This window comes from Fundulus heteroclitus, chromosome 6 (assembly GCF_011125445.2).
Source record: "Fundulus heteroclitus isolate FHET01 chromosome 6, MU-UCD_Fhet_4.1, whole genome shotgun sequence".
In the NCBI taxonomy this organism is placed as follows: domain Eukaryota; kingdom Metazoa; phylum Chordata; class Actinopteri; order Cyprinodontiformes; family Fundulidae; genus Fundulus; species Fundulus heteroclitus.
The window spans coordinates 5,109,778-5,133,713 of NC_046366.1; the positions used below are offsets into that span (position 1 = coordinate 5,109,778).

General features: G+C 43.0%; 2 protein-coding genes across 4 annotated transcripts in view; both read right to left on the reverse strand.

The window, feature by feature from the left end:
* Positions 1-763: 763 nt before the first annotated feature.
* Positions 764-11,978, reverse strand: b3gnt5b (UDP-GlcNAc:betaGal beta-1,3-N-acetylglucosaminyltransferase 5b). Of its 2 annotated transcripts, none has more exons than XM_021315619.2 (3): positions 11,593-11,978; positions 8,102-8,270; positions 764-2,446 (listed from the first exon to the last, which is right to left on the reverse strand). In XM_021315619.2, exon 3 carries the CDS (start codon positions 2,186-2,188, stop codon positions 1,025-1,027), a length of 1,164 nt encoding a protein of 387 aa, XP_021171294.1. In that variant the 5' UTR covers positions 2,189-2,446; positions 8,102-8,270; positions 11,593-11,978; the 3' UTR covers positions 764-1,024. The 2 variants fall into 2 exon arrangements, with proteins under 2 accessions (XP_021171294.1, XP_012716535.1); XM_012861081.3 differs by having other exon boundaries at positions 11,545-11,978.
* Positions 11,979-15,142: 3,164 nt separating this feature from the next.
* The window catches only part of tbl1xr1b (tbl1x receptor 1b), a 33,850-nt gene continuing 25,056 nt past the window's right edge, over positions 15,143-23,936 (reverse strand). For both annotated transcript variants that reach the window (XM_021315632.2, XM_012861078.3), the window contains exon 16: positions 15,143-17,978. In XM_021315632.2, the coding sequence (XP_021171307.1) occupies positions 17,952-17,978 (27 nt within the window). In that variant the 3' untranslated portion in view covers positions 15,143-17,951. The remainder of the gene's footprint in view (positions 17,979-23,936) is intronic.

Here is a 23,936-nt window from a genome sequence, read left to right on the forward strand (position 1 = left end):
TAACCAGTTAATATCTAAATTTGTGCGGTCAGTTTCTTTGCACGCGTACATAATTTGTTTACCAGTTCGCAGAAATACCCCTTCATATTTTAAACCCAACAAAGAAGCCTCTGGTTTCCAAGCACAGGGCTTTCCTGCCTTAAAGGTTTGCATGACCTATGCAAACTTTTTTTTTTTATAAGGAGTACGAGGCTTTGAAGAAAAAAAACCTCAACCAAATGAGTTAACAGGGAAGTGTTGTTAGCAAGTTTTAGGATGTACAGTGAAGCGTGCGATCTGAATAAAAAGTGAAATAAGGACTTCCACAGCTTGTGTGTAGCCAAAGCAGAAACACAGAGCCCCAGTCAGTAGGTTATCACAATGAACAACTTTCAGTAACAACAGGTCGGACATTTTATCCTCCTAGAAAGTTTGCTCATAACAGATCATCATCACTGTCCCCAGAGAATCAGAACTTTTTTCAGTGAACATATTTTATCTCTCTTTTAAGCTGCACCGTTTGGATTTTGCTCTTTTAATGCAATCCAAAGGTACTTTTGCTTCGCTTGATGTTTTTTTTTTTTTTAAAATGTTCGTCTTCAAAACAAGTAAAGCTCAGTTCAAATGACATGTTAAAGTTTTACGTCTACACACAGTTTGGCTGGTTAGGACTGCTTTTATAAGCGGGAAGCTGCACCATCCATGACCATGAGGAAGAACTGTGAGCTAAAATAAAAAGTCAAATTTTGTGTGAAGCTTACGTTTTAAAATTAGCACAACCTGGACACGTCTTTGCAGAAGCTTTATTTCACATTCTGTGGTCAGCGCTCAATGCCTATATCTAAAACAGCCACGACTACGCTACACAGACATGTTGGAGGTCTCACGCTGACGGCGCCGAAACAACCTGGTCTCTCTGGCCTCTTGAGCAGTAAACATAGGACTACGGGGGTAGAGGTCCTACTGAAAGGACTGAGGTAAAACTTCCCAAAATGAACCTAACGTCATCGTCTGCATGAACGTACACGCTTCTTTGCTCTTAAGATTATAAAAATGCAGCTCTGCAAGGGTAGGTGTCGACAAAGTTGGGTTTGCAGAGGAGAGCTGCTCTCACAGCTGCACAATACAGCTTCCCAAGCAGCCCTGAGGTCCTCCGCCTCACCTCCGGGTGCGTGGCCGCCCTCCACAGCTCATGGATGTCTTCCACGTGGCCGTGGGAGGTCATCATCTGACTGTAGATGCACGGGTGGTACGGCGCCTTGCCCTCCCCTGAGAAATAGACGTGCCTCTGCGGCGACACGCCGACGGCGTTGGCGCAGATGCCCATGAACACGTCGTCTATGTGGATGGAGGCGTTCAGGGTCAGCGTGGCGTGGTAGATTTTATCCGCTACGTCACTGGAGATGACGTAGCCGGCGCCGGCCGTGTAATCGGGGTAAGATGACCACTGGTACGTCTCGTAGGACACGTAGTACTTGCTTCCCCTGCTGCGGATGGGCGGCGCCCCGACGTGCACCCGGCCGATCCAGAAGTTGGCCACGCCCTTGCGGCTGGCCTCCAGCAGGTAGCTCACCAGGTTGGGCATGTGGACGAAGACGTCGTCGTCGGCGGTCATGAAGAAGCGGGCGTGGGCGCAGCGGCTGTGCATCCAGTGGAACTGCAGGATGAGCTTGAGGGTCAGATTGTGGAAGGAGTCCAAAAAGTTCTTCTGGATCAGGTCGCTGTAGGTTTGGTCCTCCTGAACGAGCTGCTCCTGGAAGCTGCCGTTGCTCTTTTTGCTCCAGAAAGGCTCGCCCTTCTCAGTCCCGATGGCTCCCAAGGCGAACACCACCTTGACGGCCACCCCCAGCGTGTTTTGGATGTAGGTCTCGTTGCCCCAGGTGGACCTGATAGCGTTTCGCCTCTCAGTGTTCTCAGGGAAGGACTTTACAAAGACGAGGAGGAGGACGTCCTTGCCGGCGCACTTGTCGGGGTGGTCCAGCAGGTAGGGAAAGTTGCTAAAGCTTCTGGCCTGCTCGCGAGGAATGGTGAGGCTCCTGTTAATGTAGGTGAAGCTGTTGACCAGGTAGCGGAAGGAGTAGGACCTGACGTGGCTGACCACGATTAAGTCCAGCTGCTCCCAGCAGATCATTACCACCGACAGCAGCAGGCAGCTGGTCATCAGCTTCACTAGCTTACATTTTCGCATGTGTCGGAAGTTCACAAACATCCTGGAATTTGGTCAGCTGTTGGCCCCACCTGGTCAGCGTGCGTGCTTCTGGGGTGGCACGGGGAGGGTGTTACAGTTTCTCAAAGCAGCCGCTGGCGGGTCTTCCATCCTAAGCTTGTCTTGCTAAGCCAAAGACACGCGCAGTGCTGGGAGTCAAAGGCTCTGCATGGAAACGGCCTCCATGGTGGCAGAATCACTCGCATGCTCAGAGCAGCCAATCAACCGGGATATCATCGTCCATCCACGAAGCCTGCGGTTCTGTAAAGAGAGAATGCGTGTGTCACTGTGAGTAACTCTCACACCAGAGGCTCTTTTTATTTCAAAATGAAGAAGCGGAACCAAACCTGAAAACAGGAAATGAAAAGCTGGAGGAAATATATATGAAAGACTGCTAGGACAGCACTTTGTCTAAAAAACTGGAGTTTACACTGCAAAAAACGGGACTAAAAATAAGTACAATTTTCTTGACATGAGTGTATTTGTCCTTGATTTGAGCAGGTAAAAAGGAGGATCTTCCAATGGAATGAGTATTTTGACCCCTAAAATAAGATAATTAGATATTCTGCCCTCTAAATAAGATGATGGAGATGAGTTGTTCTATTTTAGGTGCAAAAATCTCATTCCATTGGCAAATCATCTTATTTACCTGCTCAAATCAAGGACAAATACACACAATTCAAGAAAATGTGACATTTTTAGTTTTGTTTTTGCAGTGTAAAAAGCACGCGTCTCTTTTCTTCCCCATCCTTTATGCACTCCTCTGTGTTGAGCTTTCACACAAAATCCCAATAAATGTGGCTTTTTTTTCCCACCAAACAAAAATTTATTGGAAGAAACTCTTTAATGTCAAAGAGAAAACAGATTTCGACAAAGTATGGTCAGTGAAACATGTGTTATGTGAATGCATAACTTTTCAGGATTTGCTAGATGCACCATCGTCTGCAGTCCCAGCACTGCGTCTCAGTCAAACTATGCAAAACGGCTCAAGCTCTGTCAGGTTGCGCAGGTGTCGGGCATGAACAGCCCTTTTCAAGTCCAGCCACAAATTCTCCATAGGTTGGAGGTCTGGGCTTTGACTCGACCACTCCAGAACATTCCTCTGGTTCTTTTTTGAAATAGTTTCTGTGTAGCTTTTGCAGTGTGCTTTTTATCATTGTCCTGCTGGAAATTAAATCTTCTCCCAAGCCATAGTTCTCTTGCAGACTGAATAAGACTGTCCTCCAGGCTTTAGGCGTGTTTTGTGGCGTTCATTTTGCCCTCTATCTTTACAAGCTTCCCAGGGCCGGCTGCTGAGAAACATCCCCACAGCATGATGCTACCACCACCATGCTTCACAGTGGGGAAGGTGTGTTTTTGGTGATGCGCAGCGTTTGGTTTTCGCCAAACATAACGTCTTGTCTGATGACCAAAAAGCTAAATTTTAGCCTGGATCAAAGAGCACAGTCTCCCCCATCTCAGCAGCTGAAGCTTGTAACTCTGGGTTTTGGTGGCTTCTCTCACTAGTCTCATACGGTCACTCAGATTCACTCAGGACGCCATATTCGTTCCATTTTTTTGATGAGCAGTGCTTCGAGTGGGCTGGTATGGACCAGTACCGGTACTTCTACCCGCATCCCAGCCTAACTCTCTCCACTTTTTACAGCTTGTAGCCTATTTGTGACAAAAAAAAAATCCTCCTAAGAAACCCATTGCCTTGGTCCACAACACTTGCCGTGCATTCAAATGCATGTAGATGCTTTGCATGAGAGAGGTGAGGGGGAGGAAAACGATGACAGCTGTGGCTCCAGGAGGGCTCAAAGAGGACCTGGGCTGGAGCAGAGCTGAATGATAACTCTGAACAGTCTTTCACTACAAAAGAAAACGGAGGTCGGACTCAGGTGGCAGCGCATCCAACAGGGAACATGCTGCTGCACTCCTCGGTATGACCACGGGTGGTGCTAGCCATTTGGGGGCCCTGAGCACAAATGCTGTGTGGTTCCCCCATGTCAAAATGTGTTTCTCTTCATAAAAAAACAAAACAAAGAGTAATTTTAAGTAGAATTGAAATGAGGAAACTGAACAATGTGATCAGGACAAGTTTTGTTTTTCCTGAGGAAGATTCATTAGTAGGAGCTCATCAAAACCAAAGATCCTCCAGTCTGCAGAACTTCTTAGTTCTGCAGACTTTAGTTTAGACTTTAACACTGCTGTTCAGGGTAAATTATTTTTGAATCAGAGCAGATGTAACGGGCTGAACGTGGGAATAATTTTCATATCTTTGTTACATTTGCATTTATCATTTTTCATGTTTTCATTTGTTCAAAGTTTACTGTTGCTCTCGTGAATAACTGGGTGTGAAATGACGCTTTGCAACTTTTTTGCAAAAAAAAAAAATAAAAAAAAATTGTTTTGCAAGGTTTTTTTCAACATTCCCATTGCCAACCTCTTATCCATCAACAGATGACTTTGTTAAAGGAGCTTTAAGTAAGATATTCACTGTAAATTAAACCTAAATCATTCTCATCTGTCACCAGGGATGGAAGTAACGTTCCCTATAAACAACCGGTCCTCTCCATCAACAATGTCTTAGTCACGTTTTTCTCCTTTCAAACCTGGAGGTACTGTCCAGAACTACGTCAGCTCAGTGTGTAGCCCGTGTTTACTTCCTGGTTCTTCAGCCAATCATTTGAGATTTCCCAGGGTTCCCAGCACAGAGCGCAGCATTTGGTATTTTATCTTGGCAAAAGAGCTGCAGCCTGCAAGCATGGAAGCCAGTAAGAGAAGCGGAGCAGAAATGGACTAAATACAACATAGACCTGTCATGTGGAAGTAAAAAATCAGTGCAGAAACAGACCATTGAGTAAATAGAAGATGTCCGTGAAAGACATTGTTCATGTGTTGTTCTGATTTTAACCAGAAGGTGTCGTCATTACTTGTTCCTTTAAAGTATCATCTGTAGCTTTGGTACCTTTTCTTCACTACTCACATATTGAGCTCATGGCGGGAGCAACCACATGAGAGACTTGAGAGATGTCCATCATTTTCTTGAGCAAATATTTTTGTATTGCTTATACATAATAACATATTTAAATGTTATGTCTTTATTAAGATAACTATAACTACGATTTTACTCAGGCTGTAACCCCTCACCCAAAAAAAAGAGGAGTACTGGCACTTTTTAGTTTCTTCATTTAAAGCGCTGTTGATGAGTGATATCTCTGAACTCCGGGTGATGTTCAATGCCTTGGAAATTTTGCGGTATCCATACCCTGATTGGACTTTTCAATAATCCTTTCCCTGAGTTGCTTGGAGTGTTCTTCTGTCTTCATGGTGTAACGGCGGCCAGGAATACTGATCTACCGGTCTCTGAACCCTTCAGGTATTTTATACCTTAATCACCTGAGACACAGCCACACCACTCAGGTGATCTTCATTTCACCAATTGTGAGACTGTTGGCACCAGTTGGATAACCTGACCCTAGCCAGATGTATTTCGCTCCGCCTAGCTCCACTCATCCATCTGGGACACCGCCATAGGAATTGCCTTTATTGAAGGCTGGGCCTTATCAAAAATCCTTGCATATGATTGGATAAGCCACTTGTCTGTTATCTTTATCGACGTGCTATTTCAACCACTCACACCGAAGCTAACCCGTGACGCTGATGAGAGCGACACAGGAAAAAACAAAATTTTTTTTTTTTTTAAATGTGTTTGCGGCTCTAGTGGTTGGTGTTTTATTGACAGTGAGCTGACAGGAAGAGGGGGGAAGACAGGCGGCAAAGCGCCGCGGGTCGGAGTCAATCCCGGGCCGACTGCCTCGAGGACTAAAGGCCTCCTAACATGGTTCGTGCTAACCGCTAACCGCTCCGCTACGGGCGCGCCCCGGAAAACAAAAATGGCCAAATCCGGTTGGGAGAAGGGCGAAAACATGGTTTCCACCAACAAAAGCCTTCAGAGCCGTTCTCTGATGTTCTTTTAATGAAACAATATTAGGTAGATTGGACAACACGGAAGATATAGCAGCATCAATGTTAACCCTTGTTTCCTCGATGTGAGCCGCCATTGCTATCAAAACAGTCTCACGTCACGATCGCTTCTCCACTACGTCACATCTATGAAACTCCAGCCCTGCGTCCTGATTGGCTGGACAATAAAATTGGTTGGAGAAATCACTCTCTATGGAAGAGGTCCCAGATGGATGTGAGTGAAGCTAGACGGAGCGAAATCCATCTGGCTAGAGTCAGGTTACCAGTTGGATGGACCTCTATTGAATTAGACCACTAAATTTAAACGGGGGGTGAATGATTATCTAAACACATACATTTGTTTATACATTTTTGTTTCATTCACATTATTGTGTAGAAATCTGTTTTCACTTTGACATTAAAAGAGCTGTTTCCAATCAATTTCGGTGTGAAAAAAGCCAAATTGTATCTACCATGATGGATTTATGACAGCAATAAAAGGGTAAAACATCCAGAGGTGTGAATACTTATGTATGTTCTCTTTCTCAGAGAACCCTACACTTGTACATTTCCTAAGTAAAGCAATGACACATTACTGTATTTAATACACATACGTGATCATTTATTTTTATGGGGAAAAAGTCCCCGCAGGAGGCTGTAGACAGAGGTTTCCTCTTCTTATTGTGGTTGGAGCGGAAGGAGAGCCGGAACGTACGCTGAAGAGTCAAAATGTGTGCGGGGGAGAGAGCTGGCACTGAAAGCAAAAGCCAGCGCAGCAAATATCGCAATGTGAGCCGGGTTATAATGGAGGGGCTTAAGGTGTGGGCCCGGCCAAAAGGGGAAGCATCCGGACACAATGGGGAGCAGGAGAGAGGCCCGGCAGAACAATGCGCGATGAGAATAGCCTGCTTCCGTCTGAGCCAGAGCTAACACCCGGAGAGGCGGGGGTACAGGGCGCATGGCGACGGCACCGGGGCAGAGGACTCCCGCTGGGGCCTGACAGCTTTTTAAACATCACTGGACGCTCTGCACCTAATGGGGTCATTGCTGCAGAATGGCTTAGCTGCGAGCGTAATGAGACTCCCTGCTTCATCTCCGGCTCACGCCAGCAGCCTCCACGGCACCGGCAGCACGCACAGCTTCTTACTTTGCATGCTCTCGCTTCACTGAGGCGCTGCTGAACCCATGCTTCACCACTGTGTAAAAAGGACACTCACTTTCATTCACTAATGGTACTCCACTCCTAAACCTGTTAGACAGCGCCCTATACGAGCGGGACGTTAGCTACGGGGATGCACTAATTATGCTTCTCTGTTCTCCCCGTTAAAACAAGGTTGTTAAGAGATTTTGCTATATCTGCTCACGGTGCTGACAGATGCCTCCACGCCCGACACACAACTGTACAAGGCTCGGTGCACAAGCCACATAAGGAGCCAGAAAGATCAGAGAACGAAAACCCACAACACCCTTACAGTCAAAGTCAAAATTTAAAGTCAAAATGGCCTTTTTTGAAAAGAACATTACTCAGTTGGCTGAGGTTTCCAGGAGTGGTTGAGCTCTCTGATGGGAACGAGCCACCCTACATTTGAAAGCCATGGCTCAGACAAATTCACAGTACCTGAACGAGAGGGTCTCCTTCCTTTCTATTTGAAACAGAGGGCGGTTAAAGGCCGAATGTGTTTGAGAGGAGACTAGTCCATAGCCACTGAGAGCAGGGAACTTCAAATAAGTAACATTGTCTTGAAATGAGTGGATTTGCCCTTGATTTGAAAAAATGTTTGTTCCCAAATGAATTGCTCCTGCTTTAGATATGGGACTTCATCTGTAAGCACAGGGAATCACTCCCCATCTACAACCAGAGCCGTGAAAGCTTAAAGTACCGTTTGTATAGATTTGAAGCATAGAGGCCAGCAGGCGGCAGGAATTGAAGGGAGGGAAACATCACTAATGACCAAAGCAAGCACTTACCGGGTCAATGGAATATGTGAGCGAGGAAGCGGCGGGGGTTCCTGTCCCCTGCTGCGCAGGCTTTCTCCTCTCCTTGAAGTTTTACAGTCAGCCACACGTGGGGAGGTGGAACACACTTTAGTCGTCAGAGACTCACTTCAGTCCAACGTGTGGAAGGAACACAGCGTCTCTGTGAGGGGGTAGAAAGGCGTGAACGTTATTTCTGACTCGCCCGACCTAAGTGTGATGATTCTAAGTTGGCTATGAATGAGCCAGTTGCTGTGGCTGTGCTATTTTCAACACCTCCCTCCCTCCTTCCCTCCCACAATCCTATCCTTCCCTCCCTCCCTCCTGCCCTCCACAGCAGCTGGCACAGGTGGTTGTGATGTAGACAGATGAAAAAGCTAGAAGAGGCTGCCCTAAAATGCCCCAAATGATGTAATATGTTTACCTCATCCAATGTACAGAAATACCCCCCCCCCCCCCCCACACACACACACCACAGATCAGAGCTGAAATCTGGATGAAGTGATGAACTCTGATCTGAACCTTCAGAGGCACATAAAGGAAGTTACTAAGTCGGCTTTCTATCACCTGAAGAATATTTCCAGGATTGAAGGACTAATGTTTCAGCAGGATCTGGAAAAACTAATCCATGCGTTTATATTTAGTAGAATTGATTACTGCAACCGTGTTTTCACAGGCCTGCCTAAAAAGTGGATCAGACAGCTGCAGCTGATCCAGAACGCTGCTGCCCGCGTCCTCACTAATACTAAGAAAGTAGAGCACATCACCCCAGTTCTAAAGTCCTTACACTGGCTCCCTGTATCTCAGAGAATAGACTTTAAAATACTTCTGTTAGTCTATAAATCCTTAAATGGCTTAGCACCTAAATACATCACAGACTTGTTATCAGTGTATCAACCCTCCAGACCACTCAGGTCTTCTGGCTCCAGCCTTCTCTGCAAACCTAGAACCAGAACTAAACAAGGAGAAGCAGCATTTAGTTCCTATGCTCCACTTATCTGGAACAAACTTCCAGAAAACTGTAAAGTGCTGAAAGCCTGAGTTCCTTTAAACCAAGATTAAAAACACGTTTGTTTAGGATTGCCTTCAACTGTTCTAGTTAAACTGTTTTACTAAAACATCATTAGTTAAATTTTGTAGTCCAACTGTTTTAAGCTTAATATTTGCTTTTAGTTTCTATTTTCTACATTTTATTCCAACTTTCTTTTATTCTGCTTTTATTTTCCTATCTTTTAATCACGTAAAGCACTTTGCGTTTTCTTTGTACTGAAATGTGCTAAACGAATACATTTGCCTTGCCGTATTAATTTCCTTTAGGATCACACTTCCTATTTTTCCTAATGTCACAATGACAATGGTTTCTTGACTTCACTAGCATCCCCCTGAAGGACCTCATGAATACAGTGTGTTGCAAAAGTATTCACGCCAGCGCTAAAACATAGCCTATCCGTGTGTGATCTAATGTCAGTGTAAATGCAGGCGTTCTGTTCAGGGGGTATGTTAGAACATTTTAGAGAACAGACAGCATGATGGAGACCAAAGGAACCCAGCAGCCGCGTCAGGGACGGAGTTGTGGAACATTTTAAAGAGTCGTTGCGATAGAGAACAACATCCCAAGCTTTCACCATCTCACAGCTCAGTCCTTCCTGCCATCCAAAAACGGAAAGAGGAGGTAACACCCCCCCCCCCCCCCCCCTCCCCTAAGCTGACAGAGCCGGTAGAGGAGAGCGTTAGGGCTGCACCATTTTGGTAAAATATTTCCATTATGATGAAAATAACCCATGATTTTTGGGACTCTTTTCTTTCTTTGCCGTAACAGAACTCCAACCTTTCCATGAGGCATTGAGGAAAGTCCATTTAACGAGCAAAGTAGTAATAGATATGCAGAGCTTGAAGGCATGACACTGAAACATTATATCCCACCAGAAACCGTCCTTTTGTAAAAGAGATGTTTCACATCCTGATATTGCAATGAAGAAAAGGACTCGATAAACTGGGCTGCTCTACAGAAGAGCCATCAGCCAAGACGGCCATGGTAACTCTGGAGGTGCTGCAGAGATCTACAGCTCAGGAGGGAAATACTCTGCTCACTGTACAGTTTTTAACAGCACAATCCTCAAATCTGGCTTTTAAGGAAGACTGGCAAGGAGAAAGGGACCGGTGACAGGAAGCCATGACAAATCCCATCTGCAGTTTGCAGATGAGAACCAAACTGCTGTTTTTCTCCAACCTGCCAAAGGCCATGTGCGGCAGAAAAACAAGACTGCACATCGCTCTGACAGCGCCAACCCCACAGTGAAAAGTGGCGGTGGTAACGTCATGATGCGGGACGCTTTTCTTCAGCAGGGACAGAGAAGTGGGCGAGAGACGATGAGAACGAGGAGCTAACCACAGAACAATCCTAGCTTTACCTGCAGCCGAAGGTGGGTCACCTTCCAGCAGGACAGCGATCCTGATCATGCAGCCAGAGCTACATCCAGCCATAGTTTAGATCAAAAGTATGTTCGCAAGCTAAAACGGCCCAGTCAAAGTCCAGAGCCAGATACAACCGAGGATCTGTGAAACGACTCGGTGTTTAATCTGTTTCCTCTAGAGGTGCAAAGCTGGAGCTGCAGACAGAACCACAAAGACCAGCTGCTGAACTCACAGCAAAGACTGGTTGACAGCGAGGGGGGGGCCGCACTTCCGTTGTTTCATTTGTAAAATAAAAACATGTATCACTTTACCTTAGCTTATTAAATCAGGTACATTCACAGTAAAACACCTGGACGTTTGTGGCAAGGTGGCAAACCCTGAAACAGTGAAAACTTTAGCAAGGCACTGCAGATGGAGTCAGAGAATGGCGCTTGGGTTCAAAGCACGGCTTCAGTTTAGAAAGCTTTCCTCTACCACACGTGTCAAACTCAAGGCCCGGGGCCGAATCCGGCCCGTCAATGCAATTTATCCGGCCCTCAGGAGCCAAAAAAGGCATATCATGTCGTAAAGAACAGGCATATATCCTTTTAAAATTGTTAAAGTGACTTAAACTCTGCCTCCTGTAGTGAATGTTGATTTTTTTAACTGTGTAGTAACAGCATCCTGCCACTAGGTGTCAGTTTTCCTACAACACATTAAAACAACCAAGAAATGTCCAAAAAGAGATGCAGAATGATGAGGGTTTAAAGAGTAACTTACCCCAATATCACCTTTGTTTTACAGATAAACTGTATAAACTGGGCATAAGGTGCCAATTTTATGTTACTGTGCATTTTTTAAATATTTTATGTGAACAGAAATTAAAATTATAAAATCAAAGGTATCATCTATACACATGCAACCGGCCCTTTTAATGACTTCATGACGCCGAAGTGGCCCAATAAAGAAATGAGTTTGACACTGCTGCTCTAGCAGGTAACCAAAATAACGAGTCCTCCGCGGTTCCGTCCTCCTTAACTCACCACGTTAACGTTAAGCAGACGCTACGCTCAGCCAACACAAACACTCACGTCTCCTGCAGCTTTACGCCATGATTGGCGGGGAATGGCTCCTCTCTCTTCTCCTTCAGCTGCAGCTGCGACTCAGATACTTTTATTGCCTTTAAAATTTTGAACTTTATAATCCAGGTTCTTTTCTTGCTCGATTTTAAACAATAACTTTAATCTCCCGGTGGTGGTGATGCATTCAAGGACAAACAAAAGCGAAAATTCCAACGGTCTCCATTTGAAAAGGCAGAAATTTAGTTCATATCACAATAAATAAATAAATAATCACATGGCACAATTGTTGATGACCCCAAAAACTATTGCAAACATTTGTGGAAACCTTCTACAAATCCTTGTAGACTTTCTCCCGAGGAACTTGAACATTTGTTCAACTCTGAAAAAATATTTAGTGATGACAATAAAATGTTATGCGACTCTCAGTCACACCTGATGAAATCAAGGAAGCAGTTAAGAGTCTTTAAGCAAATAAATCAGATAATGCGATATGATTAGCTGATTTCTATGAATAAATGTTGTTGCATTATTGTTGCAAGCAAAGAAAACGTTTCGTAAATGAAAAAAATAAAATAAAAATGAAATCCAGAAATGAAATTTAGGAATACTTCTTAATAGAAAAGGTTTTCAGAATAACTTTGCTCTTTGATCAAACATAATTTTAAAGCGTTTTTTTTTTTTTACATATTTAATTTCTTCAAATTGTATTTATCTATTTTACATATGTTATATTTTCAAATTTTATTTTTCTCAAATTTCTCTTTTTCAGATTGAGTTTTACGAATTGCATTTATATTTACAGATCACATTTTTTTCACTTCTGGGGGGTTTCAATTGAACTTAAATTGTTTTTGTTAATAAATTCTTATATGTTGAAGATAAGTAGCTGCAAATTTACTCCATATTTGTTCAGAGTTTACTGTTTGAGAACGCCAGAGCTCGAATCCCTCTTTTGTCCTAATACTAGGGCTGGGCGATATGGACCAAAAATAATATCTCCATAATATTAGGCTGAATGCTAATATGCAATATGCTTTTCATTCAAAAAATTTTAAAAAGCATCTTTGAATCAAAGCTTCATTCCAAATGTCTGACAGGCAAATTTTTTTAACAAACAGCTGTAGATATATATGAGAAACGGCTAAAAAATAACCTGCTGGAATACATAACAGTACAATTATAACGCAACATAGATGAAATAGTCTTATATCTCTTTTTTTTCCTCAATATTTTTATAATTGCACAACAACCCGTTAGAAAGACAATGAATTTCCTCTTACTGTGGCCTACCACAGCTACGCACTCCTAAGCCTAACCCATCATCAGCATCCATCAGATGCTACATTCCTTGGTGAAATTCAGACTATGCTGCTTTACTAACAGAGGGACAGGAGCCTGCTAGCTTGTGTAGAATAGAGATGTAGATTAACTTTGACCCAATGGTTCCAACATTTGCCTCATTGATTTTCCTTTTTTTTATTACAAAAACTTGAAATTAAAAATGGGGATGGAAAAAGGCTTAAAACTTGAATCTGTGTAGAATGAAACCATATACATGTACAAAAATAGAATATCGTGAAAAAGCTGTATATTTTTTTGTCACACATTTCAGAAAGCAAAACTTGTATGTCACATATATTCATTACACAGAGTGAAACATTTCAAGCCCTAATTTGTTGTAATCAAGAATCTTTTATTGTCACCATGTGAGGCAGACACTGGTTTACGATACACACAAATAACACAATGCACATACTTATTTTCGTATATTTTGATGATTATGACTTAGAGATAAAAAAAACCCCAATAATTCAGTTCATTTTCCATGAATTACAGCATTCATGCGGCGTGGTATGGAGGCGATCGGCCCGTGGTTCTGCTGAGGTGTTCAGGAAGCCCAGGTAGCTTTGGTAGCTGCCTTCAGGTTGTCTGCATGGTTGCTTCTGGGGTCTCTCATCTTCCTCCTATGCCAAAAGGTTCAGGTCAGGCCAGTTTGCTGGTCAATCAAGCAGTTTCTGCACCTTTGGCAGCTTGAGCAGGTACCAAGTCCTGGAGGAAAAGTAATTCAGCATCTCTAAAAGCCGGTCAGCAGCAGGGAGCATGAAGTGCTCTAAAACTTCCTGGTAGACGGCTGCGTTGACCTATGACCTCAGAAAACCCTTGTAAATGTTGTTTAATGTAAAAACACTAAAAGGATACTTTTTTGTGTGTTTTGTAATGTTCTAATTTGAGATGCAACATTTTAGTTTTTTATCTGTATGCCACAACCATTAAAATCAAAAGCAATAAAGGCTGGAAATATTTCACCTTTACTTTTTTAGATCTACCAGTAATGTGGTTTCCCTTGGTGAAAGTGAGTAGATTTACTAACAAAGGGAAATTTTCCGTAATCTTTTAATCTATTGAGAGGTAAGGTTTATTTGTTTCTAATCTACAAACAGAACTTGCAGTTGCCTCATACTCTTTCCGTTTTCAGATAAGAAAATTTACATAAACTCGTTTTCAACTCTTCTATAATTTTCCCCGCTGATGTGTCTGGTGTGTTCCCTGGACGCCATGATGTTGTTTGTTCTAGCAGTCTTTTCATACATTAAACTGCTGTTAAGATAATTCGATCTGAAAAACCCTCAGGTGCACATTTAGTGACATTGCACCAGTAATAGCTCAGCGCTGCAGCAACATTGCAGAAACCCCAATGTAGCAATAACCATAGCACTGCAACGCTCCTGCACCAATCCAGGCTGCTCTAGTTGAGATAACAGGTACTGTAGTTTAGCTGTTCATTTAAAAGCACTATGAAAGAAGAAAATAGGCCCGTCTGCATTGTAGTTTGAACCTTATTAGCAGTAGACTGCGGACAAATGAAAAACATGACAAATGCTAAGTGCAAAAGCGACAAAGACTTAAATGATCGCATGCTCAGCACGTTTCAAAAATGATTTAGTCTGAAGAGCTGTGTTAAAGTCTGTCAATTTAAAATAAGATGCTGAAGTTCTGCAGACTTTGAGGATTTTTGCTTTTGATAAACTCCTGCTGATGAATCTTCTTCAGGAAAACCAAACTTGTCATCCTCACATGGGTCAGTTTCCTCTGTAAAGTCAGAACATTTTGTAGTTTTATGGAGGTTTCCATCAAACAAATAGAACATGTGAAAAGAGCGCCAACATCAATCTTATTATATGAGCAATTTATCAGAGGAGTCCTAGTTCTGTATGACACTCGCCATTGTTTCATTTCATTTATTGTACTTCCTTGTTTTAACACGTATTAAAATCAGTTTTTGTTCATTTTCCCAATAGGTGAAACCCAGTTATCTAGATAGATAGCATTGTTTTTCAAAACATCAAAATTAAGTTAAAAGTTTTAAGAGTTAGTTTGGTAATAAAGAGATATGCATTGATAAATCCTGTCTTCTTTAGATGTTTCCAGGTCTGCGTGTGTGTGCGGCACCACAGACGGCCAGCGTAAGTGTACCTACTCTATGACAAAAGCAGCGTCCGTATCAGGGGATATTCTGGTGCAGAGTTCTGGGCAGGAGCGAAGCAACAACACACACAGATATTATCAAAATAGATTTTATTCTAGACCTTAAGATCTGAGTGATATACCAACAGTCTGATCAGGAGGCTGCAGCCGTGACAAAGTACAATGTAGTTCTGTGGAAAGACAGCAAAAACTTCAGAAAATTGGTATGTACATGTTCTGTGTTATATTACATCAACAATTATATTTAGCAGATTTCTTTTACCCCCCCCCCATCTTGAGTACGTAGCTAAAAACGAATCAAAATTACAAAAGTTTTCATAAATACAAAACCTTCAAGGACTTTCCAACAAAAGAAACTGTCAAAGAGCAAAGCAATATAAAACACTGTCCCGCTGTCATATCCGTCATCTGCAGCAGAGGCTGAGGGATCGGCTTCACGCAGTGCTGGCTTTAGTCAAGCAAACTTTAAATCAGTCCCCAATTTAAGTGCATTTTTAGTTCAAGATATGTAGGTGAGCTGCTGGGTTGAGGTGACAGACCTACAACGATCTGCACTCGACCGATGAAGTGGGAGATGAATCTCCATGACTAACCCACCAAAAAACCCTGGCAACCCTCCTGGCCGTCAGATGTCTCTCTGATTGACTGAATTAACAACACCTGCATATTTTTCTCCATTTCAGGCTAAAGTGCAAAACAACTTCAAATGCCTCCTCCTCTGTATGCAGTTCTGACAGTTTAATGGTATTTTAGATGATGAGCCAGCTAAGTGACAAGCTGCTGTGACTTATACTTTGTGGTACATGGATTCCTATACTGCATGTTTGCTTTAGAGGAAGCAGACTCTAAACACTACAAACAAAGCACCGTCTAATCTTAGCGCAGGCCTGCACTCAGCCCGTCTCTAGCGTCTTTGTGTTAATGTGCGGCAACAAGTGCCTGATGACAGCAAACCAAAGCGTTGGCTGCAACGTCGGGTCAGAAGGGAAACGTCATGCTGTCAGTCAGACATTTTGACCCAGAAGCTGTAGTTTCTGAAAAAGGTGAGCATGACGACCGCTGTAAATAAATGGCTGCTGCAACAATAATCTGGTCTGATCATCGTTGGGCGGCGGGGCCGTTAACAGAGAAGACTAGCCCGATTAAAGCTGTTACACGGCGGTGCCAGGCAAAAACCACGAGACCACAGGGTTTCCACTTCCCCTCTCAGGAAGCGGCAGCGCATCACATCTGACACAAAAAGCCTGGCCGTCTGTTATCTGCAGCACAGATACACGGCGAGCTCAGCTGCACATCGACACCTCTGACTTCGGCGCTAACCGTCGCGTCGATTATACCTCAGCCCAGACATTTTCAGTGTCTGTGACTGCGTAGGAACACATCCGCGACAGAGAATGATCATAGACAGAAACTTACAGGATTAGTCGCAGCTCTTGAATTTTTCCACATTTTGTCATGGTTACACCATGTACCTGATTGGGTTTGTACATGATACACCAACATAAAGTGTAGCTTCACTGTGAAGTGGAAGGAAAATGGAAAAAAAAAGTTGTAGCGTCTGTTTGTATTCAGCCTCATTCATAGCCCTAAATAAAATTTAGAGCAACCAGATGGTGACCAGATGAGTAATCAGGATATGCTGGGAGGTTAAACGCCAGCCGTGTGCTCCTCAGAGCTGGTCTCTGAGCAAGACTGGCAGGAAGAAACTCATTGCCAGCCATAAAAAGGCCCGTTTGCAGTTGGCCACAACCCATGTGGCAGGTGCAGCACACATGTGGTAGAACATGTTCTGATTAGATGAGCGCACCTAGCCAACAGTGAAACATGGAGGTGGCAGCTTCACGGTATGCGGATGCATTTTTTTTTTAAAGCAAGAAGAGAGAAGTTGCTCTGACCTGTCTCGTTGAGAAGACGGATGAAGCTAAGTTCAGGGTGATCCTGTTCCAGCAAACCCTAAACATACAGCTGCAGGTACAGTAGACTGGGTTTTAGAACAAAGCATGTTCAGGTTTTAGAATGGTCCAGTCAAAGTCCAAATGAGGAATCTGGACAAAAAAAAACTTTTCACAAGAGCTCTTTTTTTAAATCTGACTGAGCTGAAGATGGTTTTTGCAGATGAGAGATATTCTAACAGACTTTCAGCTGTAGCTGCATTAAAATGAGTTTTCTCCACAGTGTGAACCCAGGGAGCAAATACAAAGGACTGCCAGACATTTCACTATGGGCTTAAATGTGTTGAACTATCACAGAAAACCAATAAAACATGTGGATGTGTTCTGAATACTGTCGCGAGGCATTGCACATTGGGAAAAATGGCATCAAGAGCAAAAAACATCTGTTGGACAGCAAATTGAGTGAGCAGATGTTATAAACTGTAGATCTGCATTGTCTGCATTCATGGAAACAGACAGGAAATTAATATCCACTTGAATCTCTCCGAACCTCCTCCCTTCCCCTACACCAACATGTCATAACATAAATCCTGTAAAGGTCAGGAAAGCCCAAGTTGTGCTCTCTGTCGGCAGCCATATTCACACGGGTATAATATGGACACCGACAGGGAACAAATGTCTGTATACTTCCAATCTAGTGGGTCTGAAGATAACAAAACAGAAGGATCCTGGAGATGTCGTTGCTCTGTTGTGGGTCCAAGCGATGATGGACTCTTGCCATGTCCAGACAGTACAGACTGTTGTGGGTCCGATGAACGACAGCAAAAAGTGGCTGGATGAGAAAAGGTCCACGAAGAGGCGAGTGCTCCAGTCGGCAGCGACAGCGTGCCGGAGAACCTGATGGGACTACAGCAGTGTGGCAGACAGGCAGGAACAGTCATTTGGCTATGAACACATTCGTAGTCGGTCCATAGCTCCCCCACACATGCGTCATTTTCTCAGCTCTAGTACACAAACCTGTAAAACAGAAAACCACAGGGGGTTAGAAGGTTGTTTCGGCTCATGACCTTAAGAATCTGCAGGGCGGAAGATTTTATCACGACACGCAAAGAGGCAAGGCAAATTTATTTGTATAGCACGTTTCAGTACAGAGACAATGCAAAGTGTTTTACATGATTAAAATATAGTAAATAAAACAGAATAAAAGCAAGTTGGAATAAAATGTAGAAACAAAATAAAACATGGAAAAATAGAAACTAAAAGCAAATATTAAAACAGTTGGACTACAAAATTAAACTACTGATGTTTTAGTAAAACAGTTTAACTAGAACCAAGGCAATCCTAAACAAATGTGTTTTTAATCTTGATTTAAAGGAACTCAGGCTTCCAGCACTTTTACAGTTTCCTGGAAATTTGTTCCAGATAAGTGGAGCATAGGAACTAAATGCTGCTTCTCCATGTTTAGTTCTGGTTCTAGGTATGCAGAGCAGGCTGGAGCCAGAAGACCTGAGTGGTCTGGAGGGTTGATACACTGATAACAAGTCTGTGATGTATTTAGGAGCTAAGCCATTTAAGGATTTATAGACTAACAGAAGTATTTTAAAGTCTATTCTCTGAGATACAGGGAGCCAGTGTAAGGACTTTAGAACTGGGGTGATGTGCTCTACTTTCTTAGTCTTAGTGAGGACGCGGGCAGCAGCGTTCTGGATCAGCTGCAGCTGTCTGATCCACTTTTTAGGAAGACCTGTGAAAACACCGTTGCAGTGATCAATTCTACTAAAAATAAATGCATGGATTAGTTTTTCCAGATCCTGCTGAGACATTAGTCCTTTATTCCTGGAAATGTTCCTCAGGTCATAGAAAGCCGACTTTGTAATTGTCTTTAGATGCTTTTGTTACCTCTGTACCGATCCGTTGTGGAGAGAGCAGAGCCAAAAGGCAAAGCTCTCGATTTACCGGTCGATCTACGTTCCTACCCTCATCTATGGTCACGAGCTTTGGGTCGTGACCGAAAGAACGAGATCCCGGATACAAGTGGCTGAAATGAGTTTTCTCCGTAGTGTGTCTGGGCTCTCCCTTAGAGATAGGGTGAGGAGCTCAGTCATCCGGGGAGGACTCAGAGTAGAGCCACTGCTCCTCCACGTCGAGAGGAGCCAGTTGAGGTGGCTCGGGTATCTGGTTAGGATGCCTCCTGTTACGTCACAGACAGGGGCCAACATATTTAAGGACACGTAGACAGGAATGAGGGTTAACAACAATATTTTCATTTTCAAAACCTCTCTTGGACTTCCTTTTCTGCTGCTTTCCTTCTCTGTGGAGGTAGAGGGGGGAAAAAAAAGAGTGAGTTTAAATACCCTCAGTTTCTCTGTGTCCAAAAAAAGGGAGAGTGAAAATAGGAAAAAAACATCTCTCCCAAAAGTATTAACAGAATGTTGGACCTGGTAAGCCGATCAAAAGAACAAAATGCTATAGCAGAGGGCCAACCCTATACAGGGCCGTCGAAGCCTCTACTATAAGCAGACTAAAGCAAAACAAAAAAACTATTGCAAAGTAAAAACCGAAAACAGGACAACCGGTCCCACCAGGCCAAAATCATCAAAACAGCAAACAAACAAAAAGCTAACAAAAATACCGCATGGCCGCCTGGAGTCGTCAGCTGTCACCATCAGCTGGGTCATACAGCTCCAGAAGACGTCCGAGCAACGCAATCAGGACACATCCTTGGTAGTGGTGACAAGTGGAAGGGCAGGGGCTCCAATATGTTGAGACCCAGCCTATTTATAGGCGGACCAATAGCACCACAACTAATGTAATCCAATTACCAAACAAAATAAAAATTATCTAATGCTAAAATCTCTCAACAAAATCACTCAACTAAAGTCCAATACAAAACAATCTAAAAAAAAACAACAAATAAACAAAATTGTGTGCCCAAAGCACATAACACTCCTGGACGCCTCCCTGGTGAGGTGTTCCGGGCACGTCCCACCGGGAGGAGGCCCAGGGGAAGACCCAGGACACGCTGGAGGGACTATGTCTCCCGGCTGGCCTGGGAACGCCTTGGGATTTCTCCTGAGGAGCTGGACCAAGTGGCTGGGGAGAGGGACGTCTGGGCCTCCCTACTGAAGCTGCTACCCCCACGACCAGACCCCGGATAAGCGGAAGAGGATGGATGGATGCTTTTGGAGGTTCAGGTCTGAGTCCATCACTACTCCCAGATTTCGGGCCTGATCAGTGGTTCCTAGCTAAAGCAGCTGAAGCTGTGTGCAAACTTTTGATTTCTCCTCTATTGGTCCAAAGATTATTACTTCAGTTTTGTTTTTATTCAGTTGATTTTGGCACATCCATGCATGGATTTCTTCTAGGCATTTACTCGGTGCTTGAACTGGTTCATAGTCACCTGTAGAGCTGTGTGTCGTCTGCATAGTTATGGTAGCTGATGTTGTTTTTTGTGATCTGAGCTAGAGGGAGCATGTAGATATTGAATAGGAGGGGACAAGAGATGCATTTAACTGCTCAAAAGACTAAAGCATTTCTAAAATGCTTTAGTCTTATGGGGACTTCTATTCAGTGTGTGTGTGTGCAGCAGACCTGTCTTAAAGCAAACTCCACGTTTACCCTCTGTAGCAGCTACATCCCTTTATCTGCCGCACGTTTATTACTTTTACGTTTATCTGTACCCGCATTCTGTTCAATTGCAGCTTTACCCTGACCTCTTACGTCAACATTGCATCAATAGTGTGCAGAAGCCATGGAATGAGTCTTGACTACTTTTCGTTACTCTTTTTTTCCCCATTCATAATTAAACAAGGTTTTGCATTGGCATGACGCTAACTTTCTGTCAATGTCGTATGACGTACCAGCACGTGGACCCATGTTTGCTTTTTTTAACCAATGACAGGAAGATTTTCATCTGACACCGGCACCGCTCTTAGCCGATCATTTGTTAGACCAGATATGTTACTGCGTTGGATGCATTTTTCATAGTCTATGATTGGATATTGTGCTGCAGGTCAGCAAAGATGAAAAAAAGTAAATCCGCTCTTCAAGCCTAGTGCCTCAAAAAGGAGGACAATACGCATCTGGATTGAAAATCCGGACTGTCTGGCCTAAAGCCGGGCGCCTGGTCACCCTAGCCATGTCGCTGGAAGTTGGTAAAAGTTTAGAAAATCTGTGAGTGATTTGGCCAACAACCCAGTCTGTTTGGTTTCTTCATTGGAGTGTGAGCAAACGACAAACATCTCTTTCATTTTGACAGTAAAACAGATGCTTTTCTAAAAAATACAGTAGTCGCTGCTTCAGAGCTTTTCACAAACGTCCCATAGGTTCTACTGTCTAATCACTGAATCTCATGCAAACAACAAAACCTTCAGCAGAAATGGCTCTCTATTCAAGAAATAAGCATAGCAAATGAGGGAACATGTAAATATAGAAAAAAGGAACGCTGCAACGGTTACCAGTACAAGTAAAATTCACAGTTCTGGTGCAATCGGACTCTACCGCCTCTTTAACAACCTCGGGGAAATCTGAAAAAATACCACATCTTCAAGCTTTTCTTCTAATGACTAATTTAAGACCAAGTTCACAATTAACACAAATGAAAAAACAAAAAAACCTCAGCGACCATTCTACTCAAATGTTTATTTTAACATGACTTTTTGATCAGTGTAAAAGTTACAAATTTTGAAAATCTTACCAGATATGAGAAAAAAAATTAAAACCACGCAAATGGCAGATAACTCTTATTTCCAACTATTATAATAACTATTCTACTGCATTCATGAAGTTTTCTTGCCCCAAACATGCTTTCAAAAACCACAGTCTAACCAATGTAGTTAGCTGCAGGTCCATGCAGCTATGGCATCCATCTGCAGACTTCCTTCAGTTTCTCTTGCACCTGTTGCAATTCTGCCATTTCAATGTTAGAACGCTTTCTTCGAGTTATTCATATCTGAGATGGCTGTGGAGGCATTGCAGAGATGAGAGTGGACCAGAACGGGGAAATACCTGCTGTTTGTTGGCAACTTGATTTTCACGCTAATGTGTTTCATGCTACGACTAACACCTTGATTCTCATCGTGCCGAGTTCGAAACATTTCTTGCACAAAATAAACCGTGCCTCATACACATTCGCTGGTACTGGTTTTAGCCATGCAGAGATATCTTGGTTGGACAGCCAATTTTTGTTGAATTTACACTTTCTCATGTGATCCAAGATAAAGTGACTGCTAGCCTTACATGAACGACTTGTATCTGCTCTGAGACTCCTGGCCGCAACAACACCGCTTTTATTGGTTCAGCGGTTGAGATCGTGTGGAGTTACAGCGTAAATATTTAAATGATAATAATAAATACTACTTAAGATTTGACACAAATTAAACTTATTTACTATGTTGTAATGTTTTTAAGACCCCTGAATAGATTGTTTTAAGACATTTTAATACCAAGTAAGGCCTTCATTTAGATGAATGAATTCAATGCCTTCCAAGACTTTTTAAGGATCCGCGGGAACACTCTATCTGGTAATTGCAGGTATTCCCCACTAACTTAGTAAATGCTTTATATTCAGCAACCAGACTTTTCGTTCAGTTTGTCTGAAAACATTCTGACATTATATTCTCATATCTGTTTGTCACGGCGTGACAAACAGATACGGTCTGTAGAAAGTCCCAGACTGTCTGGCCGACTAAACGCTGCAGCAGCTCCCCGGTTAGTTTGGCTGCGAGACCAGCCTGTCAGCAGAGGTCTGCCACTCCGACAACTTTGAAACCAGATTCAAAATCGGTTCATTGATACCTTGATAAACTGACTGCACAGATGAAGTTTGGAGGCGTTCTTTCTCGCTTAAAAATCGCTTAAAACTACTTTTTGTGACAAATTAAGGTATAAAATCTCTAGATTTGCTGACTCCCCTCTGACTGTTTTGCCTTGCTGCCACACCCCTCCAACAACATTTTTGAAAATCCTCATAGAGAAACGCTGGCTGGACTTTTCAAAAGCCTGGGCCTTTTCATACGTCATGGAAAGGGGCCTATACATTGATTTTTTTTTTATAACAGGCAGGTGGCACTCATGATATTCATTGCATTAAAATTCAAAAGAAACTCATGAGCATGAGTAAACAAAAGCTAGGCTGAAGATTCCCCTGAATAACTGTCACTCATTAACTGGAGCCAGAGTGTCGACATGAAGCTGTGGAGGGAGCTAAACATTAGGGTGATGGAACGCAGCCCATCCTGCCTCAAACATTTGGAGCTCATCACCAAAGACAAATTGTCAAATTACCAGAAGAAACATGCAAAAAGTCGCACAGCAATTATATGAGGGGTCTAATTACTAAAGCTAATAAAGATTTCTCTATTGATTATTAACAATGGTACTGAAAATTTTCATACATTTTCAATGTTTTAATATTCAATTTTAAGTAAAATCTAATCATTTTCTTTTCAAAATGGATACACTCTTACCTTGCCTATGTTTTGATAAATGCGCCTGCTTTGTTATCAGTAACAGCCTTGAAAATATATTTTCACATTCAAAGCAGCCAGGGTATTAATAACTCTGGGCTTTGCTGTATTTAACAGCGTTTATGGTAATTTGTATTTGGCTGTAAAATGTAAAATCATCACACAACTGTATATTTGTACATTTCACACTAGGGTTGTTGGATGGAGAAGTTAGAAACTGAGGTGTACCACAAACCTACCCACACCCACAGGAGTGCACGTTAGCAGTCATCAGGACTCTGTATCACTGAGCAGACAACATCTTCACTAACTCAGGAGCCAGGGAGAAGGAGAGATCACACACACAACAGGGCCTGGAGCGATGTCGTTATTCCAAGTGGGCTTTCCAGCCTCTGACCAATGCTCCAATAAACAGTATGTCCTTCATGAGGAAAAAGCCTTGAAAGTAGAAGGGAATTAAGATTGGTCTTAAAAAGGTGTGAGCGATACAGAACCGGGACTGGGAGCT